The sequence below is a fragment of the Ammospiza caudacuta genome, chromosome 39 (assembly GCF_027887145.1).
Source record: "Ammospiza caudacuta isolate bAmmCau1 chromosome 39, bAmmCau1.pri, whole genome shotgun sequence".
NCBI classification, from domain to species: Eukaryota; Metazoa; Chordata; class Aves; order Passeriformes; family Passerellidae; genus Ammospiza; species Ammospiza caudacuta.
The window spans coordinates 575,515-598,983 of NC_080631.1; the positions used below are offsets into that span (position 1 = coordinate 575,515).

General features: G+C 47.9%; 3 protein-coding genes across 3 annotated transcripts in view; all 3 read right to left on the reverse strand.

Moving 5' to 3' along the window:
• The window catches only part of IPO4 (importin 4), a 36,532-nt gene extending 31,977 nt beyond the window's left edge, over positions 1 to 4,555 (reverse strand). Inside the window, exons 1-5 of the mRNA XM_058823201.1 lie at positions 4,487 to 4,555; positions 4,322 to 4,408; positions 3,416 to 3,483; positions 2,315 to 2,356; positions 1,213 to 1,336 (exon numbers count right to left, since the gene is read on the reverse strand). Of these exons, the coding sequence (XP_058679184.1) occupies positions 1,213 to 1,336; positions 2,315 to 2,356; positions 3,416 to 3,483; positions 4,322 to 4,408; positions 4,487 to 4,555 (390 nt within the window). The remainder of the gene's footprint in view (positions 1 to 1,212; positions 1,337 to 2,314; positions 2,357 to 3,415; positions 3,484 to 4,321; positions 4,409 to 4,486) is intronic.
• Positions 4,556 to 5,385: 830 nt separating this feature from the next.
• NEDD8 (NEDD8 ubiquitin like modifier) lies at positions 5,386 to 7,872 on the reverse strand. Its single transcript, XM_058823215.1, has 4 exons — positions 7,825 to 7,872; positions 7,584 to 7,631; positions 6,223 to 6,305; positions 5,386 to 5,630 (listed from the first exon to the last, which is right to left on the reverse strand). The coding sequence occupies exons 1-4, from the start codon at positions 7,840 to 7,842 to the stop codon at positions 5,537 to 5,539; spliced, it is 243 nt and encodes an 80-aa protein (XP_058679198.1). The 5' UTR covers positions 7,843 to 7,872; the 3' UTR covers positions 5,386 to 5,536.
• A 9,319-nt stretch (positions 7,873 to 17,191) lies between these two features.
• TGM1 (transglutaminase 1) overlaps positions 17,192 to 23,469 on the reverse strand; it is a 35,612-nt gene continuing 29,334 nt past the window's right edge. The window contains exons 13-15 of the mRNA XM_058823202.1: positions 21,451 to 21,611; positions 19,371 to 19,507; positions 17,192 to 17,441 (exon numbers count right to left, since the gene is read on the reverse strand). Coding sequence (XP_058679185.1) covers positions 17,192 to 17,441; positions 19,371 to 19,507; positions 21,451 to 21,611 — 548 coding nt within the window. The remainder of the gene's footprint in view (positions 17,442 to 19,370; positions 19,508 to 21,450; positions 21,612 to 23,469) is intronic.

Below are 23,469 nucleotides of genomic sequence, written 5' to 3' on the forward strand. Positions count from 1 at the left end.
GGGATCATTTAAATATTTGTTTGGACTTTTTTGGTGAATCTTTTGTACTTTTTTGGGGAATTTTTTTATTTTTTTGGGAATTTTATGGAAAATTTTATAGGAAATTTACCTTTTCTAAAATTTTTAAAAATTATTTTCAAGGGATTTTTTTAAATATTTGGGGGTTCATTGTGAAGACTTTTAAGGAATTTTTTAAGGGAATTTTTAAATTTTTTTTTTTTTTAATTTTTCTGAATTTTATTTGATTTTTCGGGGATTTTAAAAGTAATTTTTAGAGGATTTTTTATAATTTTTAGGGGGATTTTTTTGATTTTTGGGGTTTTATTATGAAGTTTTTTTAGGAGAAATTTTGAAGAAATTTTTTTGGGATTTTTTGGAATTTCTTGGGGAATTTACTTTAATTTTCAGATTTTTATTTGATTTTTGAGTGGATTTTTTTGGAATTTTTTCTTTGGAATTTTTGGAATCTTTTGGAAATTTTTCAAAAATTTTATTTTGGAATTTTCTTTTTTTTGAGCTTTTTACAGGATTTTTCGTGGATTTTTTTATTTTTTAATTGATTTTTTGGGTTTACAGCGATTTATTTTGAGGAGTTTTAAAGGATATTTTCAGGGATTTTTTGAGATTTTTTTTATGATTTTCAGAGGATTTTTTGGATTTTTCAGGGTTTATTTTGAAGTTTTTTCAGAGGAATTTTCAAGAAATTATCTTTTTATTTTTTCAGGGATTTTTCTGATTTTTATTTGATTTTTTTGTTGTGGATTTTATGGGATTTTTTGGAGATTTTTTTTAGACTTTTTAGGGATATTTTAAGACTTTTTCAGAATATTTTTGCCAGGTTTTAGTGAATTTTTTTTTAAATTCCTTTAAAATTTTTGCCTCTTTTTTAATATTTCTTTTTACGATTTTGGGTGGATTTATTTTGAATTTTTATGACAATTTTTTAGGGATTTTTGGGTGATTTTTCTGAGGAATTTATGATCATTTTTAGGAAAATTTGAAAAAATTTTTCACCATTTTTGGAGCTTTTTTTTTAAGGAATTTTAAATTAATTTTTGACATTTTTAAAGCATTTTAAATGATTTTTTTGAGTTTTTTTAATGCTTTTAATGATTTTTTTGGGGAATTTTTCCAGGATTTTTTAGGAATTTTTCTATAAAATTTGAAGATATTTTATTTTTAAAATATTTCCCCGATTTTTCAGTTTCTCACCTCCATTTTCCGGGGGTCCCTCGCCGCCTCCTGGATCCATTTTTCCAGCGGTTCCCAAAATTTGGGGCCCCCCAGGAGCAGCAGCTTCGCCCCAAGATGCCCCAGGGCCCCTCTGCTGCAAGAACTGAGACAAAAAAACCCCAAAATCCCCAAAATTCCAAAAAAAAATCCCCAAAATCCGGCAAAAAAACCCAATTTTTACAAAAAAATTGAATTTTTTTTAAGCAAAATTGGGGTTTTTTAGCAAATAATTCTAATTTTTTTGGCAAATTAATTTTTACTTTCAGCCCCAAAATTCAAATTTTTCCCCCAAATTTTCTTTTTTTAACCCAAAAATTCCCAATTATTTTCTCAAAAATTCGGATTCTCACCCAAAAAGTCCCAAAATTTTCCCGAAATTTTCCTTTTTTGTCTCAAAATTCTTAATGTTCCCCCCAAAATTAAAAAATGTTTAATGAAAACCTCCCATTTTCCCAAAGTTGTCGATTTTTCTGCAACATTCCCAATGAATTGCCCATAAAATTTGAATTCCCACCCAAAAATTTCCATATTTTCCTAAAATTCCCCTTTTTAGACCCAAAATTCGCAATTTTCCCCCCAAAATTCCAGAATGTTCAGTCAAAAACCTCTCATTTCCTCCAAATTTTAAATTTTTCTCCAAATATCCCAATTTTCACTAAAAATCCCCAATTTTCCACCCAAAAATTCACTTTTTTATCCAAAACCCCAAATTTTGGACCAAAATTTCAATTTTTACATCATAAATTCACATTTTTTTTGCGTCAAAAAAAAAATTGGGCAAAATTTCCATTTTTCATCAGAAAAGTTTAGGTTTTCAATTAAAATTTCCAACTTTTTCCCTTAAATTCCCATTTTCTCCTAAAAAATATCGCGTTTTTTGTTAAAATTTCCCATTTTTCCCGGTATTCCCAAAAATCTCCCCAAAATTCCCGTTTCTAAGTCAAAAAATTCACTTTTTTTCCCCAAAATTAAAAATTTTTCCCCAATTTTTTTTCCCTGTCCTCATTCAGCCCCAAAATTTCCCAAAATTTTGGGGAAAATTTGGGGAAATTTTGGGATTTTTCCGGAATTTTCCACTCACTCTGTCTCCCGATCCAAGGCCTCGACGATGACATGAGGGAGCCTGAAGGGGGCGGAGCCCGAGTTAGACACGCCCACTTTACCATATATGGTAAAGCCCCACCCCCTTTAGCGCCATTTGTGGTCAGGCCACGCCCACCATGAGCCAAACTTTCTTTTAAGCCCCTCCTGTTTATAAATTAAGCTCCTCCCACTCATTAATTAAGCAAACCACGCCCCTTTTAAGCCCCACCCGCTCTCTAATTAATATCCTTAATTAAGGCAACCATGTCTAATTAATAAATCTCAAGCCACGCCCCCTCATTAACTCCACTTCCACCAAAGCCACGCCCCCTCCTATTGATTTCAATGGACTCAAGCTCCGCCTTATTTTACCAAGCCACGCCCCCTCCAATTGACTTCAATTATTCCTTAGCCACGCCCCCTCCTATTGAGTTCAATAGGGCTAAAACTCCGCCCATTTATAATCAAGCCACGCCCCCTTTACCTTCAATGGCATCTAAGCCACGCCCCTCTCATCGATCCTAATGAGGCTGAAGCTCCGCCCCATTTCCATAAGCCACGCCCCTCCCATTGACTGTAATTGCTCCTAAGCCACGCCCCCTCCCACTGGAGCTTAATACTGCTGAAGCTCCACCCTCTTTCCCTAAGCCACGCCCCATATTTACACCAGTCACCTAAGCCACGCCCTCTCCCTTTAAGTTGAGTAATGCTGAAACTCCGCCCATTTTTCCTAAGCCACGCCCCTCCAATTGACTCTAACTGAACCTAAGCCACGCCCCCTCCCATTGGAGTTTAATAGGGCTGAATTTAAGCCACGCCTCTCCCATTAACTCTAATGGAACCTAAGCCACGCCTTCTCCCATTGACTTTAATAGGGGCTTAAACTCCGCCCATTTTTAACAAGCCACGCCCCTTCAATTTATTCTAATAGGCGTGGAAGCTCCACCCCATTTTTCCTAAAGCCACGCCCCTCCCATTGACTGCAATTGCAACTTAGCCACGCCCCTCCTATTGATTCTAATAGAGCTGAAGCTCCACCCCACTTTCTGCAAGCCACGCCCCCTCCCGTTGATCCCAATGGGGCCCAGGCCCCACCCACCTGTCAATCAACTCCTGAGGGAGTTTCCTGAGGCGCTTCCGGAGCAGAACAGCGGCCAAGTGTCGGATCTGGGAGCCCCAAAATGGCCCAAATTTACCCCGAAATTCCTCCCAAAATCCACCACTTTCATCCGGGAACCCCCAAATTCCCAAATTCACCCCAAATTCACCCCTAAATTCGCCCCAAAATGATCGAAATTCACCCCAAAATTCACCTAGGAAGCCCCAAATTCACCCCAATATCTCAAAACTCCCCCCAAAATCCGCCAACTTCATCCCAAAATTCCCAAATTCAACCCCAAATCCTCCAAAATCCCCCCAAAATTCCCCCAAATCCACCTTGGAAACCCAAAAATCCCAAAATTCACCTCAAAATCCACCTAGATACACCCCAAACCTTCATTTATTTCCAAAATCGCAACATTTTCCCCAAATTGTACCCCAAATCCCCTCAGGATTCACAAATTTCCCCCAAAATCTGAAAATTCCCAGCGAAATCCCCCAAATTCCCCCCAATTTTCACCAAAAATCCCAAAATCCCCTCCCAAAACACCTCAGGATCCCCCAAATTCACCTGAAAACCCCCAAATTCCCCACAAAACCCCAAATTTTCCCCCTAAAAATCCCTAAAACGCAAAAATCCTCCCCAAATTCCAAATTTCTCCGAGTTTTTTCCCCAAAATCCCAAAATTTTCACCCAAATCCCCTCAGGATCTCCACAAATTCTCCCCAGAATCATCGCAGGACTCCCCAAACGTCCAGAAATTCCCGCCTAAATCCCAAAATTCCCCCCAAAACCCCCCAATTTTTACCCAAAACCACCAAATTCCCTAAAAAATACCCAATTTTTTTTCTTAAAAATCCCAAAAATGCCAGATTTTCCCGCCAATTTTCTTCCCCCTCAGACCTGCGGCCTCTCCGCCCCCCTCAGCAGCTCCGCGAGGCCTTCGGGCCCCTCCGGCTCCTCCAGCGCCTCCCGCAGCCGCTCCGTGGCCTGGAAAAAAAAACTCAAAAATCACTAAAAACACCAAAAATCTACAAATTTGCCCGAATTTGGGGAAATTCCAGGCACCTGGCGGATCCCGGCGCTGTCGGGTTCCAGGAGATCCGACAGGATCCGCTCCAATGCGGGCGCCGCCATTTTAGAAAAGGAGGGGGCGGCCATTTTAGAGCAGTGAGTAAACCGGAAGTCAGGGCGGAGCGCCGCCGGAAGTGCCGCCGCTCTAGCCGGTCTGGAGGACTTGTCTATGGTTTTAAAGCGGTGATGGCGGGTGGGGACCGCTCTTAAAGGGGCGATGGCGGAAAGTCGCGATTTTGGGGTTAAAAGTGACGGATTTGAGAAAAAATTGAGCGGTTTGGGGATAAAAATCAGGAATTTGGGGTCAGAAAGTGGAATTTGGGGGAGAAAAAGGGAAGAAAAAATGTTGTGGGTTAAAAATAGGGATTTTGGGGTCGAAATTAAAATTTTGAGGAAAAAAATGAGAATAAAGGGTTAAAAATTCAGGAGATTGTAGTGGAAAATTGAGATTTTGGGGCTAAAAATTGGGATTTTGGAGCTGAAATGGTTAAATGTGGGCTAAAATGTTTGCTTTGGAAACATAATGTTGATGTCCAGAAATAGTGATTTTGCTTTATTGCATGGCCAAAAAAAGGGGATTTGGGGGGTAAAACCCCAGATTTTAAAATGAAAAATGAAGATTTGAGAAGTAAAAAAGCCCAAATTGTGATTTCTGGAGTGGAAATGGTGAGTTTGAAGTTAAGAAATGGCATTTTGGGGCGAAAAATTGAAATTGTGGGGAAAATTGGGGTGTTTTAAAAAGGTCTTAAAAGGGTAATGCAACCCGTGGGGACCGCAGAGCCTTAAAGTGGCAACGCCATTAAAACGGCAATGCTGCCTTAAAAGGGCAATGTCAGCTAAAAGTGGGGACCACTACGGATTTTAAGCAAGAAATGACATCACCGACACACCTGTGACGTCACAAACGCGCTGCTGACGTCATCAGCCAACCTTTATTAAATAATAACGGATTCATAAACAGGAAATGACCTCAGGGATGGGGGTAATGCGAGTGGGCGTGGCTTAAAGGGATAGGGGATGTGATCTGAGCCTGGCCACGCCCACTCAGAGCCTGGCCACGCCCCCCCGCAGGGCCAACACAAGATGGAGGACGGAGCCCCCCTGGATTTTGTAGTCGGCCGCCGTCTTCTCATCGTTCCTGGGGGAGGAGTCAGAAAGGCCACACCCGATTAGGCCACACCCACTTTGCTTCATTGGCCACGCCCCCTCTGAGCCACACCCTCCTGTGAAGTCACAGCTACTTAGGCCCCGCCCCCAGCCACCGTTTTATTCCCATTTGCTGCCATTTTAACCCAAATTTCCCCATTTTAACCCAAATTTAACCTCAAATTTTCCCATTTTCACCCAATTCCTCCTCGTTAAGCTCCACCCCCTTAGGCCACGCCCCATCCGCCATTTTTCCCGCCATTTTAGCCCTAATTTCCCCAATTTAACCCAAATTTCCTCATTTTTACCCCAAATCTCATTTAAACCCGGCCCCTTTACCCCCATGGCCACGCCCCTCCCCCTAATCCCCTCCCATTTTAACCACGCCCACTTAAGCCCCGCCCCCACCAACCATTTTAACCCTGTTTGCCGCCATTTCAGCCCAAATTTCCCCATTTTAACCCGAAATTTTTAATTTTTACCCCAAATCTCCACACTTAAACCCCGCCCCTTTACCCCATGGCCACGCCCCTTCCTTTGTGCCGCGCCCCGTTTTAACCACGCCCCCCTTAAGCCCCGCCTACATCTGCTTGCCGCTGTAGATCAGCCGCTGCTGCTGAGGGGGGATCCCCTCCTTCTCCTCCACGCGCTCTTTGATCCGCTCCACCTGCGCCACAAAAAAAAAAAACACATCTGGGCACATCTGGGGGACACCCGAGCACATCTGGCGTCATTTTGGGGACATTTAGGGCGAATTTGGGTAAATTTGGGCACATCTCGAGGCTCCGGAGGTTTAAAACAGATGGGCGCCGCCATCTTGGGTCATAGAGATGGGGAAGTGTGGCGGAGCGCCGCCGGAAGTGGGCGGGGTTAAAGAGTGCGCTGGCCGACCTGGAGGACTCGTCTATGGTTTTAAAAGGGCGATGGAGGGTGGGGACAGCGTTAAAGGGGTAATGGCAGGGGGAGGGACTGGGAGGCACTGGGATGAACTGGGAGGGACTGGGATGAACTGGGAGGGACTGGGAGGAACTGGGAGGGAACTGGGAGGGAACTGGGAGGGACTGGGATGAACTGGGAGGGAACCGGGAGGGACTGGGAGGGAACTGGGAGGGACTGGGATGAACTGGGACGGACTGGGGAATACTGGGAGGAACTGGGAAAGGGATTGAACCATACTGGGAGGGACTGGGATGAACTGGGAGGGGATTTGGGGCTACTGGTTCGTACTGGGATGGGGTTTGGGGACGCCGGGAGGGAACTGGGCCATACTGCTCTGCACTGGGGGGTCACTGGTTTGAACTGGAAGGGACTGGGAGGGAACTGGGAGGGGGTTTGGGGTTACTGGTTTGAACTGGGAGGGGGTTTGGGGTTACTGGGATGAACTGGGAGGGACTGGGAGGGGACTGGGACAACTTTGGACCATACTGGGATGAACTGGCATGAACTGGGGGGCAGTGCGACCTTACTGGGCCATACTGGGATGGACTGGGAGAGACTGGGAATAGATTTAGGGGTTACTGGGATGAACTGGGAGGGAACTGGGCCATACTGGGATGAACTGGGAGGGACTGGGAAGGAACTGAGCTAAACTGGGAGTTACTGGGAGTAGATTTGGGGTTACCGGGATGAACTGGGACAGACTGGAAAGGAACTGGGCCATACTGGGATGAACTGGGAAGCAACTGGGCCATACTGGGAGTTACTGGGAGTAGATTTGGGGTTACCGGGATGAACTGGGACAGACTGGAAAGGAACTGGGCCATACTGGGATGAACTGGGAAGCAACTGGGCCATACTGGGATGAACTGGGCCATACTGGGTCGCCCCTCCCCCTTACTGGGACCAAACTGGGATCCCCCTGGCGCTTCCCCCCACCCTTAACCCGCTCCTTACCCACCCCGAACTGGTCCGCACTGGTTTATACTGGTCCGAACTGGGAGCTCACCTTGTCCGTGGGCTCGATGTCGATCTCGATCTCCTTCCCCGTCAGCGTCTGTAGGGGGCGCCATGTTCCCACAATGCACCGCGCGCTCCCCTCACGCTCCCCCCCCCCCGCCCCGTTTAAAACCGCCCCAAAATCCGCGATTTTCACCCCAAATCCCCTCCGTGCCACCCCTTCCCCCTTCGCTGAAGGCGGGAATTGTTAAAATTTGCCCGAAATTCGCGGTTTTATCCCCAAAAAAAACCTTGACTTTGATGAGCATCGTGGCTGCTGCGGCGCCTTCGGAGCCGCCGAGCGGAAGCGGAAGCGAAGCCCCGCCCGCTAAACCCGCAGTGCCAACACCTAAAATGGCGGCTGGAGCGCTTCCGGTTTCCCAGCCAATCAGAGCTCTCTGCCCGCCTCTTGCCAAAAGTAAAAATGGCGGCATTTGTAGTTCAGAGAGCATTTCCTGGTTCTTAACGCGCCTCATTGGTTGAATGCACTGCCAATCAACGGCGTTACAGCCCGCCTTGCGAGGGCGGCCTTATTTTGCTTCACAGAAGGGAAACCCCATAAATGCCGTTTTTAACCCCAAATTTGACTGCTGAAACGCTCGATGACGTCACGCCAGGCGTCTTAACCCTCCTTAGTCGCGCCTCGCTGCGATTGGCTGCCAAAATGTGCCGAAAAACCCCATTGGCTGTTTTAGACCACTCTTCCCCCCCCCCCCCGTCAGAATGGTTTGCCCCACTCACGGTAAGGGGAGAAGCGGAGGGGGCGGAGCCTACGGCGACGTGGGCGGAGCTTTCTCCTGAATTATTCAGGTTATAAATATTAATTACCAGCTTAATTAGCAAATAATTAGGAGATGTAGCTTGTGGGCGTGGCTACTTACAGGGGCGTGATTTTCTTAGCCGGAAGTGGGCGCGGCGAAGGCACTGTGGGCGGAGTTTAAGGTAATTTAATGATCTAATTTGCATATCGCTCCTTAGGCCGTATTTAAGCCCCGCCTACCTGGGTGGGCGTGGCGAACCTCGGCGAAATAACGCTGCAAACGAGGGAGGGGGCGTGGCTTGGAGCCCGGAGGGGCGTGGCTACGACAGAGCTGCTCCAGCTGTGCCATATAAGGGAAAATGGGCGTGGCTTTAGTGAAAGGGGCGGGGTTTAGGGGGACAGGAGGGTTTGGCTGAATTTGTGGGGGAGTTCGGCAAAATTTTTGCGATTTTGGGGAAATTTGGAGGAAATTTGGGAGAATTTTGAATATTTTGATGGGTTTGGGGCGTATTTGGTGGAATTTGGGTGGATTTTGAGTGATTTTTGTTCATTTTGGGTGAATTTTTTGTGAATTTTGTGTCATTTGCTTTTTTATTTTTTGGTTGAATTTTGCGTCATTTTCTTTTTTATTTTTTGGTCGAATTTTGTGTCATTTTTCCTAATCCTGGTGGATTTTTCTTGCTTTTGGTTGATTTTAGGGTGATTTTTATTAATTATGGTTGATGTTTCCTAATTTTGGTTGATTTTTCTTCAATCTGAGTGATTTGTCAAATTTAGGTGATTTTTATTAATTATGATTCACGTTTCTTCATTACGGTTGATTTTCCTTAATTCTGGGTGAATTTTCTTAACTTTTCGTAATTTTTGGGTGATTTTTATTAATTTTGGGTGAATTTGTGTTGAATTTTTATTTTTTCCTGGAATTTTGCATCATTTTTCTTAATTTTAGCTGCTTTTTGGGCTGACTTTTGTTAATTATGGTTGATTTTTCTTAATTTTTGATGGTTTTTCTTAATTCTGGGCGATTTTCCTTAATTTAGGTGGTTTCTAGTAATTACGGTTGATTTTTATTAAGTATGGTTGATGTTTATTAATTTTGGCTGATTTTTCTTAATTTTTGGCGATTTTTTGCGTGATTTTTATTAATTATGCTTGATTTTTATTAATTTTGGGCAATTTTCTGGGTGATTCTCATTAATAACGGTTGATATTTCCTAATTTTGGTGGATTTTTTATATTTTTGGTAGATTTTTCTTAATTTAGGTGGTTTTTCTTAACTATGGTTAATTTTCCTTAATTTTGGTTGTATTTGGGGTGATTTTTATTAATTAGGGGTGATGTTTTTTAATTCTGTCTCACTTTTCTGAATTTAGGTGATTTTTATTAATTGTCGTTGATGTTTCTTAATTTTGCTTGGGTTTTCTATTTTCGGCTGATTTTTAGGTGATTTTTATTTATTACGGTTCATTTTTCCTAATTTCGGTTTATTTTTATTAATTATCGGTAATTTTTCTTAATTTTGGGCGATTTTTATCAATTATGGTTTGCTTTTCTTAATTTCGGTTGATTTTGGGGTGATTTTTATTTATTATTTTATTTATTATTTATTTATTTATTTAATATTTTATTTACAATTCATTATTTTTATTTATTATTGGCGTTTCTCAATTTTGGTAGATTTTTCTCAGTTTAGGCGATTTTTATTAATTATTGCCGGCTTTTTAAATTTTGGTTGATTTTGGTGTAATTTTTATTAATTTTAGCTGATTTTTCTTAATTTTGGGTGATTTTTCTTATTTTGCGTGATTTTTATTAACTATGGGGTTTTTTTCCTAATTTTGGTTGATTTTGGGGTGATTTTTATTCATTACCGTCGACGCTTCTTAATTTTGGTAGATTTTTCTCAATGTAGGTGATTTTTACTAAAAATATTTTACTATATTTATATAGCATTAATTAAATTAATTATTTACATAGCATCAATTAAATTAATGAAATTAATTAAAACAGTACATATAATATTTTACTAAAAATTTTTACTGTAGCCGACTTTTTTAATTTCAGTTGGTTTCGGTGTGATTTTTATTAATTTCAGTTGATTTTTCTTAATTTTGTGCGAATTTTTTTGTAATTTTCATTAATCGCGGGTGATTTCTCTTAATTTTGGCCCAACTTCAGGTCGAATCGATCAAAATTTTGGGTCAAATACTCCAAATTTTGGCTCAAACCACTCCAATTTAACCCCCATCCATTTCCCCCCCCCATTCCCATATAAGGCAAAGGGGGCGTGGCCATCCCCTTTGAAAGGGGCGTGGCTCCGCGGCGGGTGGGCGTGTCCCAGCGTAAGCCCCGCCCCTTTTGCTCACCTGGGGCAGGTCGGGCGGGGGCAGGGCGCTCTCCAGGCGGAACAAAAACTCCAGGAAGAGGTTCCGGAGGGAGCGGCGGAAACGCGCGCCGTACTCCTGGGGGGCCACACTGGGATAAACTGGGATAAACTGGGAGGGACTGGGAGGGACTGGGAACAAACTGGGATGGACTGGGAGGGACTGGGAACAAACTGGGATAAACTGGGATGCACTGGGAGGGACTGGGAGGGACTGGGATGGACTGGGAACAAACTGGGATGGACTGGGATGGACTGGGAGGGACTGGGATCAAACTGGGAGGGACTGGGATGGACTGGGAGGGACTGGGAGGGACTGGGATAAACTGGGATGGACTGGGAACAAACTGGGATGGACTGGGACGGACTGGGAACAAACTGGGAGGGACTGGGAACAAACTGGGATGGACTGGGAGGGACTGGGAACAAACTGGGATAAACTGGGATGCACTGGGAGGGACTGGGAGGAACTGGGATATACTGGGAACAAACTGGGAGGGACTGGAAACAAACTGGGAGGGACTGGGATCAAACTGGGAGGGACTGGAAACAAACTGGGAGGGACTGGGACGGACTGGGAACAAACTGGGAACAAACTGGGAGGGACTGGGAGGGACTGGGATAAACTGGGAGGGACTGGGAACAAACTGGGAATGGACTGGGAGGGACTGGGAACAAACTGGGATGGACTGGGATCAAACTGGGAGGGACTGGGATAAACTGGGAGGGGATTTGGGGTCACTGGTTTATACTGGGAGGGACTGGGATCAAACTGGGAGGGAACTGGGATGTTACTGGTTTGAACTGGGAAGGGTTTTGGCTATACTGGGAGGGACTGGGATGAACTGGGAGGGACTGGGTGGGGATTTGGGCCATACTGGTTTATACTGGGAGGGAACTGGGAGGGACTGGGATGGACTGGGAGGGACTGGGATGGACTGGGAGGGGATTTGGGCCATACTGGTTTATACTGGGAGGGACTGGGAGAGACTGGGATAAACTGGGAGGGGCTTTGGGGTTACTGGTTTATACTGGGAGGGGTTTGGGGTTACTGGTTTGTACTGGGATGGGCTCTGGGGTTACTGGTTTGTACTGGGAGGGGGTTTGGGGATACTGGTTTGTACTGGGATGGGCTCTGGGGTTACTGGTTTGTACTGGGAGGGGTTTGGGGGGTTACTGGTTTGTACTGGGAGGGGTTTGGGGGGTTACTGGTTTGTACTGGGAGCGGTTTGGGGTTACTGGTTTGTACTGGTTTGTACTGGCAGGGGTGTTTGGGGGGTTACTGGTTTGTACTGGTCCGTACTGGTCTCACCTGCAGGAAGGCCTCCAGGCCCCGCCCACTTCCCAGGATTCCCAGCACCTGCTCCCGGAAGTGCTCCTCGGCCACGCCCACCAGGGGGCGGCCCTGCAGCGTCTGAGGGGGCGGGGCCTGAGTCAGACCACGCCCCCTGTGACCATATATGGGTGTGAGGCTGGGACTGGCCGTCCCAGTCCAAACCAGTACAAACCAGTAACCCCAAACCGCAAACCAGTACAAACCAGTACAAACCAGTGACCCCAAACCCCTCCCAGTACAAACCAGTGACCCCAAACCCCTCCCAGTACAAACCAGTAACCCCAAACCCCAAACCAGTACAAACCAGTAACCCCAAACCCCAAACCAGTACAAACCAGTACGGACCAGTATAAACCAGTAACCCCAAACCCCTCCCAGTACAAACCAGTAACCCCAAACCCCTCCCAGTACAAACCAGTAACCCCAGAGCCCATCCCAGTACAAACCAGTAACCCCAGAGCCCAAACCAGTACAAACCAGTAACCCCAAACCCCATTCCCAGTACAAACCAGTAACCCCAAACCCCTCCCAGTACAAACCAGTGACCCCAAACCCCTCCCAGTACAAACCAGTGACCCCAAACCCCTCCCAGTACAAACCAGTTCCATCCCAGTCCCTCCCAGTTTGTCCCAGTCTCACCCCGAGGGCGTGGCCATCCCCTGGCCCCGCCCCCTCTGGGAACAGCCAATCCAGCGCGTCCAGCACGGCGGGGGCGGGGCCGAGCTCCCGCAGCAATGACGTCACCACCTGGAGGGAGGGGCCAGGGGAGAGGGAGGGGCTTGGGGGGGCGTGGCCTGGTGGGCTCAATGCCCATTAAAGGTGAGGGGGTGGGGTTTAAAGAGTTGTGGGTGTGGTCTAGACATCAATGGGCGTGGCTACGACAAAAGGGGCGTGGCCTAAGCACATAATAGGCGGCAATGGGCAGCGTTTGGATGGGAGGGTGTGGCCTATGGTTGAGGGGCGTGGCCTAGCGTGACGTGGGCGTGGTCTCAACACTCCAATAACCAAAATAGGCAAAGTTAAAGTGGGTGGGCGTGGTTTGTGGTTGAGTGGGCGTGGCCTATGTGAAAGATGGGCGTGGTTTAAGCCACCGAATGCAAAGTGGGCGTGACCTAAGTCCATTAATATTCATCATGGGTGTGGTTTGGATGGCTGGATTCAAATTTAAAATTTTTATTTTATTAAAATTATTAAATATTATTAAATATTAAGTAATTGAGTATTTATAATTATTTAACTATTTTTCCTAATATTAACATTAAAAATTATAAAAATTTAAATTTTTAAATTTATTAGAACTAATGAAATCTTATAAATAATTACTAATTAAACGTTATCAAACTTAAAGTTTAAAATTATTAAAATTTTTAAATTTATTAGAATTAAGAAATATTTTAAAATATCAGTCAATGGAATATTAAATATGTATAATAAATATTATTAAAATTGAAACGTAAAGTTGTTAAAATGAAAAATTTAAAATTATTTAAAATTAGTTAAATATAACAAAATATACAATGATCTAATATATTAAGTAATTAAATAATAAATAATTTAATAATTTAATAATTAAATAATTCAATAAGTAAATAAGCAAATAAGTAAATAAGTAAATGTCAAAATAATTAACGAACATTAAATTTAAAACTTAAAGGCGATAAAATTTAAATTTTTAAAATGTAATAAAATCATTCCAAAAATTATTAAATATCATTTAATTGAACATTAACCACAGTTATATATTAAATAATTAAATATTATTAAATCCAATTAAAAGCTGAGTATTGCAATAATTGGGGTTCGACTGGGTGGGCGTGGCCTGTGACAAAGTGGGCGTGGCCTGAACCCACCCATAATCACAATGGTCTTGGTTTGGATGAGTGGGCGTGGCCTAACAAGAAGTGGGAGTGGTCTGGAATGAAGTGGGCGTGGCCTAAGTTTAATACCGGCTACAATAAATGGGGTTTGCTTGGGTGGGCGTGGCCTGTGACAAAGTGGGCGTGGCCTGAACCCATCCATAATCACAATGGGCTTGGTTTGGATGAGTGGGCGTGGCCTAACGAGGAGTGGGAGTGGTCTGGGACGATGTGGGCGTGGCCAAAACTCTGTAGCAATCACTGTGCTGTGGGTTTGGATGGGTGGGCGTGGTCTGGTAGTAGGTGGGCGTGGCCTGGAACAAAGTGGGCGTGGCCTAAGCTCATGAATTGTTACACTCAGTGGGGTTTGGGCGGGTGGGTGTGGCCTGGCAAACAGTGGGCGTGGCCTAAGCACATTCACCATTTCAATACATGGGGTCTGGATGGGTGGGTGTGGCCTGCGACAAAGTGGGCGTGGCCTAAGCTCATTAATGGTTACCTCCAATGGGGTTTAGGTGGGTGGGTGTGGCCTGTGACAAAGTGGGCGTGGCCTAAGCTCGTTAATGGTTACCTCCAATGGCGTTCGGGTGGGTGGGTGTGGCCTGGCGGTGGGTGGGCGTGGTTTACCGCAAAGTGGGCGTGGCTTACCTGCGCCTTCAGCCCCAGGCCGAGCCCCGCCCGGTGCCGGGGCCGCAGCAGCGCCGGGGCGCCGCCCCCCGCAGCCTCCAGCAGCGCCAGCAGCCGCCCCCAGCCACGCCCGTCCAGGCCACGCCCACCGGGGCCGCGCCCGTCCAGGCCACGCCCCCTCAGGGCCCACCAGGCCCCGGCCAGGGCCAAGCGCAGGGAGGGGGAGGGGCTGCGGGGGAGAGAGAGCAGAGAGGGGTGAGAAACCAGTACAAACCAGTATAAACCAGTATGGACCAGTATAAACCAGTATGGACCAGTATGGACCAGTATAAACCAGTATAAACCAGTATGGACCAGTATAAACCAGTATGGACCAGTGCAAACCAGTATGGACCAGTACAAACCAGTATAAACCAGTACAAACCAGTATGGACCAGTATGGACCAGTATAAACCAGTATGGACCAGTATGGACCAGTATGGACCAGTACAAACCAGTACGGACCAGTATAAACCAGTATAAACCAGTATAAACCAGTATGGACCAGTATGGACCAGTATAAACCAGTATAAACCAGTATGGCCCTCCCAGTCCATCCCAGTTCATCCCCGTATGGCCCAGTTTGCTCCCAGCCCCTCCCAGTCCCTCCCAGTTTGATCCCGGTTTGATCCCAGTCCATCCCAGTTCATCCCAGTCCCCCCCCCCCTCACCTGACGTCACTCCCGCCCATCCCCAGCCGCTTTCCCGCGCTCTCTCTCTCTGACGTCACTTCCGCCGCGGTCCGGCCGCTCTCCCGGCCGCTCTCCGGTAATGGCGGCGGCGGCGGCACCGGCGGCGGCGGCGCGCCGGGAGTGACGTCATCTTCCCGCGCCGCCCCGCGCCGCGCGCCCGCGCTCTCTCTGCCCTCATTGGCCGCCGCTCCCGCCAATCCCCGGCGGCCTCCGCGCCGAGGAAGCCCCGCCCACTCAATGACGTCACTCGCTGCGTTTGGTTTTTTTTTAAACTGCGCTTTATTAAAGGGGGCGGGGGGGGTGACGTCATCGCGGGGAGGTGACGTCATGGGGAAGAGGCGGGGAGGGACTGAGGCTCCCAGTACAAACCAGTACGGACCAGTACGGACCAGTACGGACCAGTACGGACCAGTACGGACCAGTACGGACCAGTATGGACCAGTACGGACCAGTATGGACCAGTATGGACCAGTAATGGCTCCCAGTGCTCCCAGTCCCTCCCAGTACAAACCAGTGGCTCCCAGTGGCCCCTCCCAGTATGGACCAGTACGGACCAGTGACTGCTCCCAGTGCTCCCAGTATGGACCAGTACGGACCAGTATGGTTTCCAGTGCTGCCAGTATTCCCAGTATGGCTCCCAGTATGAACCAGTGTGGCTCCCAGTGCTCCCAGTATGGACCAGTATAAACCAGTATGGCTCCCAGTATTCCCAGTATGGCTCCCAGTGCTCCCAGTATGGTTCCCAGTGCTCCCAGTATGGCTCCCAGTGCTCCCAGTACAAACCAGTGCTCCCAGTGCTCCCAGTACGGCTCCCAGTGCTCCCAGTACAAACCAGTGCTCCCAGTGCTCCCAGTACGGCTCCCAGTGCTCCCAGTACAAACCAGTGCTCCCAGTGCTCCCAGTACGGCTCCCAGTGCTCCCAGTATGGCTCCCAGTGCTCCCAGTACAAACCAGTGCTCCCAGTATGGCTCCCAGTGCTCCCAGTACAAACCAGTGCTCCCAGTTTCCCCAGTTCACCCCCCCGTGCTGCCCCCCGTGCTGCCCCCCCTCCTCCTCCTCCTCCTGCCCGCGTTCCCAGCATTCCCCGCGCTCCCAGTATGGACCAGTACAGACCAGTGTGGCTCCCAGTGCTCCCAGTATGGACCAGTATGGCTCCCACTGCTCCCAGTATGGCTCCCAGTGCTCCCAGTATGGACCAGTATGGACCAGTATGGCTCCCAGTGCTCCCAGTATGGACCAGTAGGGCTCCCAGTGCTCCCAGTATGGCTCCCAGTGCTCCCAGTATGGACCAGTATGGCTCCCAGTGCTTCCAGTATGGCTCCCAGTGCTCCCAGTATGGACCAGTATGGACCAGTAGGGCTCCCAGTGCTCCCAGTATGGCTCCCAGTATTCCCAGTATGGCTCCCAGTGCTCCCAGTATGGACCAGTATGGACCAGTATGGCTCCCAGTGCTCCCAGTATAAACCAGTATGGTTCCCAGTGCTCCCAGTATGGCTCCCAGTGCTCCCAGTATGGCTCCCAGTGCTCCCAGTATGGACCAGTAGGGCTCCCAGTGCTCCCAGTATGGCTCCCAGTGCTCCCAGTATGGACCAGTACAGACCAGTGTGGCTCCCAGTGCTCCCAGTGTGGCTCCCAGTGCTCCCAGTATGGACCAGTAGGGCTCCCAGTGCTCCCAGTATGGCTCCCAGTATGGCTCCCAGCGCTCCCAGTATGGACCAGTACGGCTCCCAGTGCTCCCAGTGTGGCTCCCAGTGCTCCCAGTATGGCTCCCAGTGCTCCCAGTGTGGCTCCCAGTGCTCCCAGTATGGCTCCCAGCGCGACCCAAACCCACTCCCAGCACAAACCAGTGCTCCCAGTACAAACCAGTGCTCCCAGTGTGGCTCCCAGTGCTCCCAGTACAAACCAGTGCTCCCAGTGCTCCCAGTTCACCCCCCCGTGCTGCCCCCCGGCCTGCCCCCCCTCCTCCTCCTCCTCCTCCTGCCCGCGTTCCCAGCATTCCCCGCGCTCCCAGTTTCCCCAGTTTCCCCAGTTTCCCCCGCGGCCACGCTGAACTGGACGCTGCCGGTCAGCGGCGGCAGCGCTGCGCTCTCCAGCGTGGCCGCCAGGCGGCGCTGCCCCGCCCGCAGCGGCGTCACCGATTGGCTGAGCCGGAGCGTCTGCCCCGCCCCCACCGACCTGCGGGGACACAGCGCGGTGAGCTGTATAAACCAGTATAAACCAGTACAAACCAGTACAAACCAGTATAAACCAGTATGGACCAGTATAAACCAGTATGGACCAGTATAAACCAGTATGGACCAGTATAAACCAGTATGGACCAGTATAAACCAGTATAAACCAGTATAAACCAGTATGGACCAGTATAAACCAGTATAAACCAGTATAAACCAGTATGGACCAGTATAAACCAGTATAAACCAGTATAAACCAGTATGGACCAGTATAAACCAGTATAAACCAGTATAAACCAGTATGGACCAGTATAAACCAGTACAAACCAGTATAAACCAGTATAAACCAGTATAAACAAGTACAAACCAGTATAAACCAGTACAAACCAGTATAAACCAGTATAAACCAGTATAAACCAGTATGGACCAGTATGAACCAGTATGAACCACTATAAACCAGTATAAACCAGTATAAACCAGTGCAAACCACTATAAACCAGTATAAACCAGTATAAACCAGTACGGACCAGTACGGACCAGTATGAACCACTATAAACCAGTATAAACCAGTATAAACCACTATAAACCACTATAAACCAGTATAAACCAGTATAAACCAGTATAAACCAGTACGGACCCCAATTCCAAATTTAACCCCTCTTTAACCCAGTTTTTTACCGATTTTTAACCGTTTTTTGACACATTTTTTGTCCTTTTTCCACCCTTTTTTCTCTATTTCCCTCCCCCAACCCAGTATAAACCAGTATAAACCAGTATGGACCAGTACGGACCCCAATTCCAAATTTAACCCCTCTTTAACCCAGTTTTTTACCCATTTTTGACCATTTTTTTGCCATATTTTTAACCCATTTTTCACCCTTTTTTCACCCTTTTTTCTCTATTCCCCCCCAGTATAAACCAGTATAAACCAGTATAAACCGGTATAAACCAGTATGAACCAGTAACCCCAATTCCAAATTTAACCCCTCTTTAACCCAGTTTTTTACCGATTTTTGACCATTTTTTGCCATATTTTTAACCCATTTTTCACCCTTTTGTCACCCTTTTTTCCCCTCCCAGTAGAAACCAGTATAAACCAGTATAAACCAGTATAAACCAGTAACCCCAACTCCAAATTTAACCCCTTTTTAACCCAGTTTTTTACCGATTTTTAACCGTTTTTTGGCATGTTTTTAACCCATTTTTCACCCTTTTTTCACCCTTTTTTCTCTATTTCCCCCCCCCAGTATAAACCAGTATGAACCAGTAACCCCAATTCCAAATTTAACCCCTTTTTAAACCAATTTTTAACCAATTTTTACCCATTTTTTAATCTTTTTTTTACCCCTTTTTCTCTATTTCCCCCTCCCAGTATAAACCAGTATAAACCAGTATAAACCGGTATAAACCAGTAACCCCAATTCCAAATTTAACCCCATTTTGGACCAATTTTTAACCATTTTTGGACATATTTTAACCAAATTTTTGTCCTTTTTTTCACCCTTTTTTCACCCTTTCTTCTACCTATTTCCCCCCCCCAGTATAAACCAGTATAAACCAGTACAAACCAGTAACCCCAATTCCAAATTTAACCCCTTTTTAACCCTATTTTTACCCATTTCCACACATCTTTTACCAATTTTTCACCCTTTTTTTCCCTATTTTTCCCCATTTCCCCCCATTTCCCCCCTGCCAGTCCCTCCCAGTATAAACCAGTCCAAACCAGTAACTCCAAACCCAAATTTAACCCTTTCTCAACCCTTTTTAAAACTGTTTTTAACCCTTTCTTTACCCTTTTCCCCACCCATTTTTTGCCCTTTTTTCACCGTTTTTTCACCGTTTTTTCACCGTTTTTTCACCGTTTTTTCACCATTTCCCACCATTTCTCCCCTCCCAGTCCCTCCCAGTATAAACCAGTCCAAACCAGTCTCACCCCAGCGACACCGGTTTGGGGCAGGAGATCCCGGCGCCCTCCATCCTCAGCGAGGCTCCGGTCAGCGGCTCCGGCAGAGGGTTCTGGAAAACCACCTGCACCGGCACCTCCTGGCCCACCACAGCCGGGCCCAGCAGCTGCAGGACACCCGAAATCCTCGTTTTTCACCCCCAAAAAAATCCCGGTTTTCCTAACCCAAAAATCCCCTTTTTTCAGCACTTTGTATCCCCATTGAAGTCAATGGGGAATTTCAGACACCAGGTCTACCCCCGTTAAAGTCAATGGGGAATTTGGACACCAGGTCTACCCCCATTAAAGTCAATGGGGAATTTCAGACACCAGGTCTACCCCATTAAAGTCAATGAGGATTTTAGACACCAGGTCTACCCCCATTAAAGTCAATGGGGATTTAGGGACACCAGGTCTACCCCATTGAAATCAATGGAGAATTTTGGACACCAGGTCTACCCCATTGAATACAATGGGGAATTTTGGACACCAGGTCTAGCCATTGAAATCAATGGGGATTTTGGACACCAGGTCTACCCCATTAAAGTCAATGGGGAATTTGGGACACCAGGTCTACCCCCATTGAAGTCAATAGGGAGTGACAGACACCAGGTCTACCCCCATTAAAGTCAATAGGGAGTTTCAGACACCAGGTCTACCCCCATTAAAGTCAATGGGGAATTTGGACACCTGGTCTACCCCATTAAAGTCAATAGGGAGTTTGGGACACCAGGTCTACCCCCATTAAAGTCAAAGGGGATTTTGGACACCAGGTCTACCCCGATTAAAGTCAATGGGGAATTTTGGACACCAGGTCTGCCCCCATTCATTTCAATGGGGAATTTGGGACACTAGGTCTACCCCATTCATTTCAATGGGGATTTTGGACACCAGGTCTACCCCCATTGAAGTCAATAGGGAGTGACAGACACCAGGTCTACCCCCATTGAAGTCAATGGGGAGTTTGGACACCAGGTCTACCCCCATTAAAGTCAATGGGGAATTTGGACACCCGGTCTACCCCCATTAAAGTCAATGAAGAATCTGGGACACCAGGTCTACCCCCATTAAAGTCAATGGGGAGTTTGGGACACCAGGTCTACCCCCATTAAAGTCAATGGGGAGTTTGGACACCAGGTCTACCCCCATTAAAGTCAATGGGGATTTTGGACACCAGGTCTACCCCCATTAAAGTCAATGGGGAATTTGGACACCCGGTCTACCCCCATTAAAGTCAATGAGGAATCTGGGACACCAGGTCTACCCCCATTAAAGTCAATGGGGAGTTTGGGACACCAGGTCTACCCCCATTAAAGTCAATGGGGAATTTGGGACACCAGGTCTACCCCATTAAAGTCAATGGGGATTTTAGACACCAGGTCTACCCCCATTAAAGTCAATGGGGAATTTGGGACACCAGGTCTACCCCCATTAAAGTCAATGGGGAATTTCAGACACCAGGTCTACCCCCATTAAAGTCAATGGGGAATTTGGGACACCAGGTCTACCCCCATTAAAGTCAATGGGGAATTTGGGACACCAGGTCTACCCCCATTGAAGTCAATGGGGATTTTTGGACACCAGGTCTACCCCCATTAAAGTCAATGGGGAATTTCAGACACCAGGTCTACCCCCATTAAAGTCAATGGGGAATTTGGGACACCAGGTCTACCCCCATTAAAGTCAATGGGGAATTTGGACACCAGGTCTACCCCCATTTAAATCAATGGGGATTTTGGGACACCAGGTCTACCCCTATTAAAGTCAATGGGGAATTTGGACACCAGGTCTACCCCCATTTAAATCAATGGGGATTTTGGGACACCAGGTCTACCCCTATTAAAGTCAATAGGGAGTTTGGGACACCAGGTCTACCCCTACTAAAGTCAATGGGGAATTTGGGACACCAGGTCTACCCCATTGAAATTAATGGAGAATTTGGGACACCAGGTCTACCCCATTAAAACCAATGGAGGATTTAGCCCCACAAACCCCCCCAAACCTCCCCAAACCCCGAATTTTTGGGGTCCCCCCCGAAGCTTTTGGGCGTTTTTTGGGGCGCCCCCGTTACCGTCAGCGTGAGCTCGGGCGTGTGCAGCCGCACCAGCAGCTCCTTGGCCAGCACCTGCCCCGTCTCCTGCACGGCCGCCACCACCGTCAGCTTCAGCGCGTCCTGGTCCCCGACGTGCGGCTGGTACTCGGCGTAGGCCACCGTCATGGTCACCGTGTCCTCTGCGTGGGGACATTGGGGACACCATTGGGGACACCCCCAGGGACACTGGGGACATTGGGGACACTCTGAGGGAGATTGGGGACACCCTCAGGGACATTGGGGACACCCCCAGGGACATTGGGGACACTGGGGACAGTGGCGACACACGTGGGGCCGGTACTCGGCGTAGGCCACCGTCATGGTCACCATGTCCTCTGCGTGGGGACATTGGGGACACCATTGGGGACACCCCCAGGGACATTGGGGACATTGGGGACACTCTGAGGGAGACTGGGGACACCCTCAGGGACATTGGGGACACCCTCAGAGACACTGGGGACACCCCCAGGGACATTGGGGACATTTGGGACACCCTTAGAGACATTGGGGACACCCTCAGGGACATTGGGGACACCCTCAGGGACACTGGGGACACCCCCAGGGACACTGGGGACACTGGGGACAGTGGCGACACACGTGATGCCGGTACTCGACGTAGGCCACCGTCATGGTCACCGTGTCCTCTGCGTGGGGACATTGGGGACACCATTGGGGACACCCCCAGGGACATTGGGGACATTGGGGACACTCTAAGGGAGATTGGGGACACCCCCAGGGACATTGGGGACACCCCCAGGGACACTGGGGACATTGGGGACACCATTGGGGACACCCCCAGGGACATTGGGGACACCCCCAGGGACATTGGGGACACCCTTAGAGACATTGGGGACACCCTCAGGGACACTGGGGACACCCCCAGGGACATTGGGGACATTTGGGACACCCTTAGAGACATTGGGGACACCCCCAGGGACACTGGGGACACCCCCAGGGACATTGGGGACACCCTCAGGGACATTGGGGACACTCTAAGGGACATTGGGGACATTCTAAGGGACATTGGGGACACCCTCAGGAACATTTGGGACACCCCCAGGGACATTGGGGACACCCTCAGGGACATTGGGGACACTCTAAGGGACATTGGGGACACCCTCAGGGACACTGGGGACACCCCCAGGGACATTGGGGACATTTGGGACACCCTTAGAGACATTGGGGACACCCCCAGGGACATTGGGGACACTCTAAGGGACATTGGGGACACCCTCAGGGACATTGGGGACACTCTAAGGGACATTGGGGACACCCTCAGGAACATTTGGGACACCCCCAGGGACATTGGGGACACCCTCAGGGACATTGGGGACACTCTAAGGGACATTGGGGACACCCTCAGGGACACTGGGGACACCCCCAGGGACATTGGGGACATTTGGGACACCCTTAGAGACATTGGGGACACCCCCAGGGACATTGGGGACACCCCCAGGGACATTGGGGACACTCTAAGGGACATTGGGGACACCCTCAGGGACATTTGGGACACACCCAGGGACATTGGGGACATTGGGAACATTCTAAGGGACATTGGGGACAACCCCAGGGACATTGGGGACACCCCCAGGGACATTGGGGACACTCTAAGGGACATTGGGGACACCCTCAGGGACATTGGGGACACCCCAGTACAAACCAGGATCAAATCCTGAATTTAACCCCGATTTTTTCCCCCATTTTTCCCCCTTTCCCCTGACCCAAAACCGCCCAAAACCGCCCCAAAATCCCCTCCCAGTCCAAACCAGTCCAGACCGGTCCAGACCGGTCCAGACCAGTCCAAACCAGTCCAAACCAGTCCAAACCAGTCACCCCAAATCCCATTTTCCCCCCATTTTTAACCCTTTCTTCCCCATTTTCCCCCCATTTTCCCCATTTTTTGGGTCATTTTTTTCCCATTTTTTGGTCATTTTTTCACCCTTTTTCCCCCATTTTTTCACCATTTCCCCCATTTTTTCGCCATTTTTTGATCATTTT

Bases quoted from the DNA above. Each gene is read 5' to 3' on its own strand.
- NEDD8 (XM_058823215.1), bottom strand. The intron at 6,306-7,583 runs GTGAGCTCCCAG...TTTGTGGCGCAG, and splicing joins ACATCGAGCCCACGGACAAG to GTGGAGCGGATCAAAGAGCG. The intron at 5,631-6,222 runs GTAGGCGGGGCT...CTCCTCCCCCAG, and splicing joins ATCTACAGCGGCAAGCAGAT to GAACGATGAGAAGACGGCGG.